At 41.1% G+C, this 14,670-nt stretch overlaps 1 protein-coding gene across 1 annotated transcript in view; it reads right to left on the bottom strand.

Annotated features, from left to right (window-relative positions):
* The window catches only part of ARHGEF38 (Rho guanine nucleotide exchange factor 38), a 36,183-nt gene that overhangs the window by 2,626 nt on the left and 18,887 nt on the right, over positions 1 to 14,670 (bottom strand). The window contains exons 5-11 of the mRNA XM_071555115.1: positions 13,317 to 13,334; positions 8,904 to 9,103; positions 8,029 to 8,162; positions 6,267 to 6,371; positions 5,007 to 5,129; positions 2,311 to 2,631; positions 161 to 301 (exon numbers count right to left, since the gene is read on the bottom strand). Coding sequence (XP_071411216.1) covers positions 161 to 301; positions 2,311 to 2,631; positions 5,007 to 5,129; positions 6,267 to 6,371; positions 8,029 to 8,162; positions 8,904 to 9,103; positions 13,317 to 13,334 — 1,042 coding nt within the window. The remainder of the gene's footprint in view (positions 1 to 160; positions 302 to 2,310; positions 2,632 to 5,006; positions 5,130 to 6,266; positions 6,372 to 8,028; positions 8,163 to 8,903; positions 9,104 to 13,316; positions 13,335 to 14,670) is intronic.

Genomic DNA, 14,670 nt, shown 5'->3' with positions numbered 1-14,670 from the left:
TAGAAGTTACTGGTCAGTGGAACAGCTTTACTCCAATGATTTGATTCAGAGTCACAGTGAAGAGGCCAATCCTAAACCTTTAGGTGGTATAAAAATGGATTTGTTTCAAAAGCTGTCAAAAGAGGATGCTTCATACATAATTTGGATGTATGGTACTCACCAGGGAAGGGACGGGTTTCTTTTTTTCCAAGCTCAATTTTCTCTCAATAAAGGTTGCACTGCTATTTTCTTTTACAAAATTCAGCTTGTGAACCTCCTCTATCAATTGATTCTGCACTTCACAAATGCTTGAGGAGGACAGCTGCAAAAACACAAATGTGGGTTAGATCTCATGTACAAAATGGTAAGGAGATTTGAGAGAGCAGATTTGGTTTAATAGGCTGAATGCTAGGAGTCAGGAAATCTGACAAGTTATGCCAATTTTCTGCAGAGCCCATAGTGCAGTGTACTCTCTACATATGAGATGTAAAGAGAAAGGTCCTTCCTTGAAGAAAGTTCCTCATAATTGCGAATAGATTTAAGAGATGTAGCCATTGAAGTTAAATCATTAAAAACATTCTAAACAGTGATGAAAATGAGCAGCCTTGTACTTAATGCTACTGAGCCACCTGCTTTCAGATGCAAATGTGCATCTCAGCAGCTATCAGAGTAGCCAATGTGCTGCAAGGCTTGGAGTAGCTTACCCCACAGCTGTGTGTGCAACTGGGTGCTGCCAACAGGTTAAAAATCGTTGGGTAAGCTCAGTCTCTGACTGTGGCAGTGGGTCAGTGCTTTTCACCTATGCCTAACCCCAAATGTATTTGCTGATGTAAACAGAAAAGAAAGAAAAAGAAGGTAATTTTGTAGCCAGATCTTCACAGAAAACAATGTTCGATACAACAGCTTTCAAAACATGAAAATGTCAAATTATAGGGGTGCAATTTCTTCATGTGGGAAAAGCTTTCATTTTCCCATTAAACACACAGCTCTGTTTTGATCCTGACCTTCCTTTCTTAATTTTTTCAGCTGACCCTGATTATAATGTACTCTGTTCAAGCCTTGTTGGAAAAGAATACTCTTACTACAATATGTTTCCTACATAGAGTCTTGCTCTAGTTCAGATGAGTGGATTTGGATGTGCGGAAGGCATTGTTGCAGCTGTGGTTCTCAGGGGATTCAAGTCCTCCAGGCAAAAGTATGACATAACTGAAACACTGTGATTTTCACACAAACTGAGAACAGTTTTTCAATTTTAATCTTGAGGCAATGACCACAGTGCCCAGAAAGAGCAGAGCAGGCTGGAGGAATTAGTGCCCTTTTACATACTTCACACAGGCACCTTTGGTGCTTTTGGCTACGTAAGTGAAATGATTTGGACTTTCTATGCCAGCATAGACAAAGCTATTCTTTACTGCCAAGAGATATCTGCAGGAGCTTCTGCAGCCTGTTTGTGTTTAAAAGCAATTATTTTCCATAAAAATTATTTCATCATGTCTCCTAACTTCTTTCTCTTTTGCAGTCATCTGTGACTCTGCAGGTCTAGCAGCCACAGAAGTGTTCATGTACTTTCTTCGAATTTCTCTTTCCTGTATTTTCTGGTCCATTTAGGGTAGATGCTGAGAAACAAGACTAAAATTCTAGCAGCTGCCTCCTTTTTGCCTTACTGTAATGTTCTTGCCATTACTATAACTGGAACAGCTGGAACAGTTCCATTAGGATCATTCTCAGTGAAAAGTCCAGGTCTGAAAAAACTTAAGCTCAGAACATTAGTTTCTCAGAACTCAGATCTCAGGATGACATTATTGTGACCTTCAAATACATAAAGGAGTCCTACAGAAAAACTGGAGAGGGTCTATTTGCAAGGACATGTAGTGATAGGACAAAGGGGAACAGCTTCAAACTAAAAGGAGGCAAGTTTAGATTATGTATTAGGAAAAAATTCTTTACTGTCAGGGTACTGAGGCACTGGAATGGGTTGCTCAGAGAATTTGTGGATTCCCCATCCCTGGTAGCATTCAAGGCCAGGCTGGATGGGACTTTGAGCCCTTGGTCTAGTAAAAGGTGTTCCTCCCTGCCCATGACAGTGGGGTTGGAACGAGATGATCTTTAAGGTCCCTTCCAACCCAAACAATTCTGTGATTCTATGAACTTAACCTTTGCTGAGCTTGCAAAGGTAAAAAAAAATGTGCTCAAAACTGAAAAAACTGATTTTGAGCAGAACAAGCAAAATCAATGTAGCTTGTAGATATGTGTCCCACATAACTTTAACAAAAGCATGCAGAAACAAAAAAATATAAATTAAGTCAGAGCTACAAGAGCTAATGTACTTACTGGAATAGGCACCACCACAGCAGAATTTGATTGGAGTGCTGCAGACATAATCTTCCTGAGGAGGGTGATGAAGCAATGTAGGCAGTTCAACACAATCTTTTTGGCTGCTCTATTGAATACCTGAAGTTCTTCCACTAGCTGTGCATTTAGAGCCTCATAGTCTTTCTTTGCCAGGTCCAACTCTTCCCCAGTTGACTTCTGCAGGCAGCTGTTGTAGTCCAACAACTTGTCATAGCGCTTCTGGATGAGTTTCTGAGGGCCTGAAAACAAGGCTTGTAGTGCTGAGAGAGGAGTCAAAACAAGCTTGTCCAGTTGAGACATCTGGAAATGTACAAAACAGACCTACCTGTTACTTTATTCATACAGTCTTTCAGACCCCATAACAAGCTGAGCCTGATGGCAGCAAGTAATCTGTTAATTACTAATCACAGAGCATTGCTGTCAGTGGCAGGTTCAAGCAGGGTCCAGCATGACTTAGAATCTCCTTCAAAACACTCCAAAGGAAAGGTGTCAGTTTCGCAGCCTACAGTGTCAGGTAATGGCAGTGGACCCTGGGAGAATACAGCCTGTGGAACTGCCCGAAGGCATTACCACTGAGGGGAAACAGCAAGGACTGGCAAAGTGGTCCAGGAAAACTGGGATTTCCTTAACTGGAAGGCCCATGCCAATATACAGTCTAAAGGCAATGAGGTCTTGTGAAGTGGCAGTCTTAGATGCTTGCAAAGCTGCTTGCTTTTTTTTGCGTTTTTTTTCTGGAAACAGCTGTAACTCAATTCCTGTTTAAGCAAACACAAACAACCACTTGATTTGATTAAATTAGGTTATGCTTGTTGGTTTTATGTCTAGTAATCAACAAAATTAGACACCTGGTAAAAAAACAGTCTTTATCAGTCTTTTCCATTAGTCTCTAATTGTCTCAAGGGATTAATATTGCATGAAATAAAATTTATTTTTGTAAGCCGCTTGTTCAAATACAGCACAGGCTTGTAGTGAGTGAAACTCATCATCATATTAAAGTTCTTGGACATTCTATGTGAATTAAGTTGTTGGGTTGAATGTAAGAATAAAAGCAGCTGTCTCTGTACCCTCCAAAACACACCACAGTTGAGGACAGATCCATTTTAGCCCCAGAATTACTTTCCCAAGGCCAAGATGACATACAGTGGCTACATGGCTCCTACTTTATTTCCACTGGAAAATCTGGGCTGTGTTTAGCAAACTGATTTTTGATGCATTAAGAAAACAATTTTTCCAAACTGCTGAACCTGATTTCTGGAAAAGAAGTTACTGGGGATTTCTGCCCTAAAATTTTCCCAAAAATCAAGTCGGAGAGGAAGGTATTAATTACTGACAAATAGACAAAGGGAAAAAGATTAACCCAAGCCCATTGCTGAGATCTCCCTTGATAATAAACTTTCAGGAAAACCTGTGAAGAACACTGTGGGTTGTTCAGTGAGGACAACTACCCATTGTGCAGTGTCAAGGCCAATGTTTGTTTTGAAAAAAACAAACATATACAGAACAGAGAATATATGTAATGTTTTAAATCCGAACCAGAAATAAACAGATAATTTAACATGTTAATAACAATGTCCACAGTTAAATAAGATTAAGTTGTTCAGATTTTTCTAATTATGGAGACCTTCAGAATAACCGGATCGTGAACCAATAGATGCTACAATTTTTTCCTAGAATTATTTTGTTTCATCTATTATGGAATTACTTCTACTTTTCTTTGATGTTTCTAAAAAGACAGGCAGCTTCCATACAGGACACACTCACCACTGCAATGATAGAGGGGTACTCTTTTGTGCTTTATGCACTCATTTGTTTTAAAGACATTGAAAAATATCTTTCTGATTACTGAGATTCATTTTTGAGATACTTTTCAAATACGTTAATTTCAAGGGAAAGGAAATACATCATCTTACTTCCTGGCATTAACCTGGAGGTTGTGGTTCATCAAAGAACCTTCTGATTCTTGACAGACTTGAAAAGGACTGAATGGCTATATTTTATTTAGCACAAAGCTAGGGAAGTGTAAGAAAACCTCCACCTCTGAATTCCTCCAGCTTGAGCAGCAATTTGAAGAAGCAGCCTGTCCCTGTTTGAAGTGACATTTTAACTATCTATCTTATTAGACCCAGGCATTACAGTTTATTTGAATTCTGAAAGCAGAAAAACTATCTGAAAAACTCTTACCTTTTAATTACTTTATTAATTACTTTGGGCGATATTCAGATTTTTCATGGTTTCCCTATATGAAGGATTTGACAGCATTGTGTTAATATCTGGACTGATCTAGGAGGCCTTTTCCAACCCTATCAGTTCTATGATTCTATGACTCTAAAGTTAATAACGTACATGAAAAGTCAATAAATCTGAGATTTTCACAGATCTGTGGTTCCAGGGGCTAACAGTACATGAGTGCAATACAGATCACAAAAGTCACTCTTAAACTGCAAGAGCTGGTAACAAAAGTAGAAAGGCATGAGGTTCAGGTGAAACATAGAAATTTAGCAAAAAGCTTTTAGTTTCAACCCAGGAATTTAGCTTGAGAAGTTTTCTTTCGTTCTCTATGGAAAATGCAATGCATTTACACTGAATTTTATCTTATTTCTTACTCAAACAAAAACCCCACTCATCTTTCCCAATGGATTCCTATGGTGGGGTCACTGGACAGTGCATAAACTTACAAGGTCTTCACACAGATTTGCAGTGTTGTTCCATTTTTTCAAACAGTCATTGGGTTTGTCATCTTTGTCTTGCAAGATTTCCTGAAGCCCAATTATATTCTGGGCAGCCAGATGTATAGAATCCTAAAAGGGAAGATGGCATGAAGATGAAACTGTATTACAGTCTGTTTTAATATACTGTGTTCACTCAGGCAGATACTGCAATAATACTGACAGAATCAGAAATATTTTCCATCTCTGACACCTGTGCAACTCCAGCCATTGTGGAGTTGTTTACTGTGATAATATTTTCCTGTGGCTTTTCTGTTTTCAATGTAAATGACTTAAGAATCAAATTGTTAATGTTCAACTGAAAAAAATACACCCTAAACTCATGAATGTCCCACTGGAAATCTGCTACTCCTCAGCAAGGAGACAGCTCAAGACCCACACATCATCCAAAGCTGCTCTTGGGGGACTAAGCAAGACTAAAGTGGTGTATTTCACTTACTCCAAATTTTACTCTTAATGAAGTGTGGTTTCATTTGGATAAGCAGCCATCAGCACCATTTCAGGCAACAACCCTTGTGGACTGAGCTCACTGGCCTCACCTGTTTGCTGAACCAAACCAGGTGTGAATGTGATAAACCCCAGCCAGCTGGCTATTGATCTTCCTACCTCTCAAACTGGTTAGGGCACACTTACACTTTGGCAGGCCTCCTGCCATCTACAAAGCTGGCAAATAGTCCGCAAGAGGGAGAGGCTGGTAAGTCACAAGCCAACCCTCACCGTTGGAAAGGAGGATTGAAGCAAAGACATTTACAGAACTCAAGCACTCTGTACATCTAATGCTAGGCCTCAGTACAACCTAAAACAGGAAAAAGGGAGGAGTCCTCACATCCAAACCACATTTTTAGGTCATTTTAATGCTTGTGGCTGCAACTCAGTTCTATTTTTAATGAGAAGCAGTCAGTGCTCCACTGCAGCAGATGTGTGACAGCTTCACACAGTGCTCCAAAATTGTGCCACCAGACAGCACCTTCTCCTCTGCACTGCACCTGTGTGTCTCCACAGAGCCTGCTTATTCAGGGGCAAAATGCAAAAGTGTGGGCTTCAAAACTTCTTTGCCGTGGACTCAGCAATGCAACAGCAGCACAGTTCATTTATTTAATAGTCTGATGTAGACAGCCCTGCTTATAAATTGGTGTTGCTGAACCAGTGGCAGAAATGTGTGTCAAACCAGTTATGGACAGGATTTATTTCAAAAAGGCTTGTACTCACCTGTAGATGTTGCAAAGAGAGCGAAATGTTCTTCACACACAATTTCACAGTCTTCTCTAAACTTCGAAATAACTTTTCTTCCTTATTAAAAGTTTGATCTTTCACCTAAAATAGACATTTCCACTGTTATTTTGGCAGCCCAAAAGAGGCTTACGAATGAAAAAAACTCACAGAGTGCTGCTAAAAAAATTCCAAACCTTTCCTGAACTCCTCCCTTTGAAAACAGATCAACCCCTAATTCTCCTAAGCTCCAGTTTTAATTCAAGTCAAAACCACAGAGCAACATGACAGAGAATTTAATTTTTAATCCTTGCGGAAGCAAGGGAGTTGCGTTATTACAAGCACGCCAGGGCGTGCCGATAAAACTCTTCATTGTTGTGTTTATTGTTGCTCCGTTTGAGGGAAGGACGGGGAAGGTGGTGCGGTGTTTCCCTTTGCGGTGCCAGTCCCGATGGGGCGATGGGGCGCTGTCCCCGGGATGGGCTGCAGGTGGAGCTGTTACCCCAGAGCCGCGCCAGCCCTTCCCTGCACACGCCAGCGGCTGGGAATGGGCTCGTGGTGCTGCTGCTTTATGCCCGCTGGAAACACCCTGAAAACACCCTTATTTCTGCCTACCTCTGACTTCAGGAGCTTGAGAAATCTCAAGCCTCGTCTTAGGGGTCTCGCTGTAAGGGTCACAGCGCGTTTCAAGACGTGAACTAGGAGCTTTCTTGGTCTAATTAAGCAGGAGAGACGGCTGAATCTTTAGCAGATGTATTCTGATTATGATTCTCAAATGTTTTAAGCATAATGAGAAACAAAACCAAGAAAACATAAACCAGAAGGTTCTAAAGGAAAAAAAAATCACATATCCTCTTAATCAAATTTAATTCTGCTTTTTCCTTATTTTATAGCCTTGCTGGTGCCTGTCACATTGTGAATGCAAAAATTTCCACTCTACAAATAAATGAACAGAAAAAATAAGTGTGGGTAGTTTGCATCAGAGAATGGGGGAAACCACTGATAAAAAACAAAACAGGAAAAAACTGCTTGTGCCTTGGAAAGTCACATCTAGAAAAGCAAGTGACCTTGTATGATCAGCCACCTCATGCAGTGAGGTGCACTGGCTATCATTTTCAAGGTCAGTTGTAATTGATTTTCTTTGACATTTAGATTTAAGCTTTCCTAAAAATGTTTATCCTGCTAGGTTTTGAATTACAACTTTGAAGTTATGAAGGAGCATTTTGTTTTTGGCCACCCAAACCCCATCAGAGTCATCACAGAGTTCTTTGTCTCTGGGGTTTTTTTGGGGTTTTTTTGATGGCTCCAGGTCTTTACGTGTGTAGAGACAAACCCTGTGGCCTTCCCTAATTAGAGGTATTGCTCATATTCCTTGGTGGGTTCCAAACCTGAATGCTAGAACATGGAGCAAGACAGACTGAACACATTCTCAGCACCTACAATAACTATTGCCAGTCTATCTGTCAAACGCTGACCTCATGCTCAGTTTCAAAAAACTACCACTCACTTCCTCTCTGCTGAAGATCAGAATTAGAGAAACTCTTGTGTAAAAAAGGAAAAAGTGGAGAATGCATTACATTATTTTCTATTTCAATCACAAAGATCTTTCCTGTCTTCTGTGACAGTCAGAAAATGACTTTATAAATTATGCAGAAAAAAGCACAACACCACAAGCTCCATTTCCAACTTGTTTTGAAAAATGCCCAGTGCAAAAGCAGAACTGAAGCTGTCAATGCAAATCTGCATTTGGATCAGTAAGTACCTGAGGTTCTCCCCCCGTCAGTATTTTCAGATGGCTGGTGACCCTCTTGGATTTCTTGCTAATGGAGTGAATATTCAGTCGGGAAAACTTTTCTTTAAGGCTTTCAACATCATCATTCCTCCTATACTTCAGCACTGCAGACAGAATTTCATTACATTAATAAACTGTATTTACAGGACTTTTCGCAGGGATGGGCACACAACTATGAAACCATCTGAGAGCAGACACTTTGATCCAAAATATGGATATCAGAAAAAAATTTGGATATCAGAAAAAAAATTCTTTACAGAGAGAGTAATCAGGCATTGGAATGGGCTGCCCAGAGAGGTGGTGGATTCACCATCCCTAGAGATTTTTAAATGCAGATTGGACGTGGCGCTGAGTGCCATGATCTAGTAAATGGACTAGAGTTGGACCAAGGGTTGGACTCAATGATCTTGGAGGTCTTTTCCAACCCAATCGATTCTATGATTCTGTGCCACTGGATGTAATCTTATGTGAAAATGCTTGAGAGGATGAAAACCCTGTTATCAACACTAACCTTGGGAAGAGGAAAGTTAGGTCTTCAGCATGGTAAGTCTATAAGAAATATTGCTATTACTGCATCTTAATTATTACCAGCATTTGCAACTGTACTACAGACAATAGAACATTAATGCTTTCATCATTTTCACACTGGAGTTACCAGGCAGATAACGCAGTTGGCTGAGGACAAGCGATTTTAAGGCATCTGTTACCTTCTTGAAACTCAGTGCATTATACAACTTGGGTGGCATCTACCAAGACTGTTGTAGTGAAATACCTGGAGTTGAAACCTCTCTTGTAATGGCCAGTCCAAACCCACAAAGATAGGACTTACTATACTTTTTTCTTACCTAAATCTTTCCTTCTTTTAAGTTCATTGATGTTCACATTAATGTTTTTCATAGCAAAGAGGGCATCTTGTAGTGCCTTGTAGTCAGGGTGAGAGGCAGGAGTTGAATTCAAGAGTTCATGGAGTAACAAGGGGTATTTCATCACACGTTGCACTGGTTTAATCATCAGGGATCCCATATCCATTAGATTTGGCCTTCCTCTATAATTTATACCAAAAAAATTGTCACAAAATGAGAAATTCCTTGAAGGCAAAACCTTATTATTTCTGTCTAGTGATTGAAGCTTCTGCTTTTTATATCCTTCAGCTGAGCTTTCTCCTACAGAAAATATCAAAACCAGAGCACTGCTTTGCACTGAGTAATAGTCTCTTAAGTGCAATTACCATTTAAGTTACATAATAAGACACATGTGTCAGGAAACAGGGGCTGTTGTAAACAAAATCCTCCTGTTGCCCCATCAATGAGAAATACACCTAGAGTCTGAATTTTCTGTATTTTTAACAACCTACCAGATTATTGCTTAGTCATTACTTCTGAAATTGTCCCACTCAGTCTGAGGGTGCGTGTGGTATATCTTACACATCACAACACCCAGGAAGGGAGAAGTAGGTGGAAGAACAAACAACAGGAAGTTTGAGAAATGTATGTGAGCAGGACTTTTACATCCTGCTCTGGCCCCTCAGGCTTAAAATTGCAACATCTCTGTGCTGTGAGTAACTGGGGTGCCTGCTCCCAGTGCATCTCTTCTCACAACATCCCTGACTTACCACAGTGACCTGACCGTTAAGCTTTACTGTCTTTTGCTTGTGGGGTTTTTTTACTGGCTGCCAGTTAGGTATTTCTAACAATGCCTGAGCTTCCAAAGGGTACCAGATCAGGCCTGGGGAAATGTTGAACACATGGAATATTCACCCAGGCTTGATCCAACATGCTGGAAGACTCCTTAAACAACGACAAAGCAGAGAGCTGGTCAGCATGGCAGAAGGATGAGGGTAGGAGAATCACAGCTTCCAGCACAGGTGACAGGGAAGCTCTGTGGCTCTAGGCTCAAGCCTCACTGCCTGGGCAGGGGTAGCAGAGCAGCTTCTCAAGGCATCCAAGTGGCTCAGTCCATAAGGCCACCCGAACTCTTGGGCCCCAAGGCAGCCCAACTCATGCTCCAGCCCTGCTCTGGACAAAAGCCTTTGCTTACACTCTCCAGGCTTGAATGGAAGAGGCTGTGCAGTTTGCAGGCTGTCACAACAGTGTGGAAGGGAACAAGGAAGGGCAGGACTGAGCCAGATGTGCCTTCCTTACCTTTCATGTGGCTGGTAGAAACATGGGATCTCCCCAGAACAGGTAACACCAGGTAGCCAAGTCATAAGACCAGGCGCAGCCACTGCTGAACCTTCAGCAGCAGGACTGACATGTCCTTGGCCTCTCCTTATTACAGCATGCTCCTCAGAAAACCAAGCAAAACTCCAGCACCAGCTACCCGGGACCTCCCCACTAACACTGAGCATGAGCTGCTGATAACTGTGGAGGGCAATAAAGCAGAGCAAGCTTTCAATTTGCTTACGTAAAAAGGCTGCTTTGGAGCAGAAGAAGTTGTTTGACATTAACTATTCAGGAGTTAAGGATAGGCAAAGAAGGATTTCTGCATATGGAAAGATGAAATAACACAATACAGAGGCAAAGTACAAAAAACAGGAAGAGCCACTTGGTTTTGCAGGCTGACATCAATTGTTTCATGCAGCAGAAAGAGTAAAAGAAAAAAAGCCTTTATTCCCACTTTTATATGTGTAAAAAGTACAAGAGCCAATCCTTACTGCTGGCTAATTAACTAACAATTTGAATGTCTTTGAGAAGAGACATCTGCATATTTAAACATTTCTCTCTAACAGACATTATCTGTAAAAAAGTTCTGCATGAAAAATACTAACAGTAGATGCCTTTTAAGGCTTCTTGATGTCCCGAAACCTTCTCATCATTTCAATCCCCCTCATTTCCCATGTATCCTACATTAAATATAGAGCTATTTTCCCTTCTTTCAGCTTCTGGTGGCAATAATGAAAAAAAAAATCTCAAATTGTTATTGTTTTCTCTGAAAAGCCCCATGAATGCAAATCTATAAAAGCTGCCTCATGAATGGAAAAATTTTCAAGTGTCTTCTCTTCACAGAGTTGCACTTTGGACAGCTGCCCAAGTGATAAACAGCCCTCTGTTCAGTATCTGCATGACACAGTCGTGCAGTATGGTGTGAGAGATAGCAGGTTTGTTATAAGATAATGACTCCCTGGGGCACTAAATGCCACTAAGTTCGACTCATCTAATTCTCTCCAGCAAGATTAGCTGAGATAGCCACTCTTCCTGGACGAGTCCTCCCAGTTAGGACTCACACGGCCGCTGGGCAGGACACAGCCTTGCCACACAACCCAAGCAGGAGACTATAATGGCTTGTGACATCTATTGTGCAGAAAATTAAGTTGCTAATTCATTTGTGATGCTACTTCAGCCTTCCCCACATGTTATTGTGAATTTAGCAAGTATTCTAGGTCATACACAGCTGTACTAATCTCATTGTAAATTATCAGCATAGCTCTGCAGTAAATGCAGCTGGCATAAAAGCAGTGAGCTTCACTGCATACCCTTCCTCCTGCCTCCCAAAGCCACACACATAGAAAGATTCCTACCTGCTTAAAAACCTGTGGTGGTGTGCTACACAAAGGCAGGTGATGTAGGGTTTAGTTTCATTTGCTTTCATTACCCAGCAGCCTGTTCCAGTGGCAAACACGCCAGCCAGTGTGGTACAGCCAGGCTGAGGCTGGTGTGATATGCAGCTTGAGAGTTTTGAAATGGTGTGTGGGCATCAGACCGCAGTGCCAGCTTACAGTCTTAGGCTTTGTGGTTTACTGTGCAGCTTCATTTTAGTACAAGACCTGTAGGGCAAATAATTCACTGTGCTGTAAGACTCTCATGCAAACCCAGAGAATTCACTGAGACCGCACACTTGTTAAGCCAAAGCAGAGTTTTTAACCTATCGAGCTGCTGGCAAAGGGCAGCACTGTTTGGTATTTATGTAACTGTTTTCTTGATCATGCTCGAATGAAAAGCAATCTGGAAGCAGCAACATCTCAGACCATTTGGGGTGACTTAGGCTGTATTTTCCAGTTCAATGTCAATCACATTTTTGGGTGCAATCCTGCCCAAGGGCTGCTGCAACTCTGCAGCCTCTACTCTGAGTTGCAGGTGGTGGCATTTCTGAGTGCCCTGCCAGTCAGTGGGAAAGGCAAATGCCACCACACTGTGTGAGATAGCCAAGCTCAGGGAAGGTCCTGAAGCTAAACTTGCTCATTGCACTCTGCACAGGTTTGTAAGAGCCTGTTAAAACTTAGAAAGTGAGTTCTCTCCTACCCTCCACTAGAAACTGTTTGAAGCAGAAAACCAGACATTCATTTCTGATATGGTTACACAAGGCAGAGCTGCCAGTCTTGTGCTATTTCTATATGTGTTGCTGTCTCATACAATCATATTGTGACCCTGGGGATAATTTGTTCCTCTTGGGGTCCCACTCCTTGTGTGACAGGAGGGTAGGAAATGTTTTTTATCAAAATGAAATGCAGGAAAACTATTTCCTATCATAGACTAAAGTTTGAAACCCCCAACTGTAGAGTTTCAACATGCAAATTCTTCAAAGCGTATTTTATGCAGATCATAATTATGACATGTGATTGACTGACTGATGAACAAATTCTCTGATTTTACAGGTACGTCTGTTCCTCTCTTACCAGTATAGACCACACTTGCTCCCCTTTTCTCTTCAATTCATCTGAATTTCATCTGAAGTTGTAATCTTTTCCTTCAGTTCAGCCAACCCCTCCTCTGACCTCTCACTGCAGGTGACTACAGGCATTGCTGCATTTCAATGATTCCAACCCGCTTGATGTCCAGAAACTGCAGCTGTGATAAATTCTCCTTGATAGCTTTTCAAAGATGTCGTATTTGGCACAGAAGTCCCTTAACCACAACTCATCAGTGGCTGAAGGAGTTTTCTGGCTAAGTGTTGCAATGAGCTTGTCATTGTCGCTCTCAGAAGGAAAATCCTAAGGTGGGCTTCTTATATGGGGCTACTGAAGGGGTCATCAGCTATAAAATACCTTAACCTGAGAACCTGCCTGTATGGTAGCAGGTCTACAGCAGCCTATGCAAAATAATTTCAGAATGCCTGAATTTTAAAAATTGACACTATGTTGTTGATGAGCACTCTGGCAGACTTCAGAGCCCCCTGCATATGTCCTGGAAAAGTCTTTGGGTTATACTGCCACTAAAGGCTTGTCTTCTTAAAATTTCCACCTGTACAGTTTTAAATATACTAAAGGTAAATTAAAGATATTTTAAAGATTGTTTTACATGTAAGAAAGGCATAGTACTTACTCTTTTTCATAGATCTTCCTGCAAAAGAGAAGAAAACAAAACATGGATTAGATTCCTCCTAAAAAGATTTGTACAGATCAGGAGCCAGATTTTCAGATACACTTCAGGGACACAGAGCAGCTGTAACTGGCCAGTTAATTTTGATTTATGGCTGCTATATGCCAGCAGAAGAACACAAAACAGCCAGAGAGTACCAGTTAATCTGGCTCTGTAACTTTTTGAAAGAACAGGCCCAAATGAAAAAGGATTGCCAGAAACCTGGCTTTGACTATGAGACCCAGCCTTGTCCTCCTACTGTTAGAGAAGGAAGTTTGGATCACTCTGGTAACAATTGTATCATCAAGTCGCTAATACAAAAAGTAAAATTAAATATGTCATTATACTTTACATACATTCCTGTCTACTCTCTTTAAATAGAAATGTATTTCTAAATGAGAAAGAATACCTTTCAGCCTTTTAGGATATATAATCAATGAAACTGTTAAGCTTTTTGTAGATTACACATAACTTAAACCTCCCAAGAGTAGGATGGTGTTGATACATATACTGAAAGCAGCAAGGATTTAGAACTGTAGTTTGCAAACATGCACATAGAATGTTTTTCTTGTGGTATGCACTCACTCAAATGCAAGAGAACCAACCATGTCTTCATTAGGCTTTCCTGACATCACATCCTCAGCCACTCCTTTTTGACTGCCTGCACTCTCATCTCCTTGCCCACCAGTGCCTGGCTGAGCATCTGGAAACTGGTGCTTTCATTGCTTCTGCACTGTCAGCATTCTGCATGCTTAGGATGTCCCTCTGTCCCTGTAATATTTCACTGAGCTACTTCAAGCTGAAAGCTGAGCAGGTAGTTGCCAGCATACTTTCACTTTTACCAGCTGCATTTCTTTGGCTAAACTAGCAAACAACATCGCAGTTTGTATAATCACAGCTGAAACACAAGACTCCACAGAATTTGGATTTATCTCCAATGCAGACACCTACATTTTGGGGTGGATTTGTTTCCTTTTCAGTGAACAGGAATAGGAATCTCAGCATAGCTAATTCAATCTGATTTGTCTGTACAGATGTGCAGAGTGCCATTCTCAAATTGCTCCTGATATAAAACTTGTTTTTCACATGTCAGATATTACTCAGCTGAGGATCAGAAGCCCCTAGTAATGTCAGCTGATTTAAGATTTTTTTTTAATGGAACAATATTCTTTCCAAGGAAAAAAAATTAACAGGTAAACATTTTTCAAGAACAGTTGTCACCAGCCTACACCCACATGCCCCGACCCCTCCACCCACCACCCTCCCCCTCCCTGTCCCTGCCTGTATGTGTTAATGTCTCACAATGGAAAACGGCCTG

Source organism: Pithys albifrons, chromosome 5, assembly GCF_047495875.1.
Source record: "Pithys albifrons albifrons isolate INPA30051 chromosome 5, PitAlb_v1, whole genome shotgun sequence".
Classification (NCBI taxonomy): Eukaryota; Metazoa; Chordata; class Aves; order Passeriformes; family Thamnophilidae; genus Pithys; species Pithys albifrons.
Note: the sequence above shows the minus strand (reverse complement) of the source record. Positions and strands in the feature narration are given on the sequence as shown.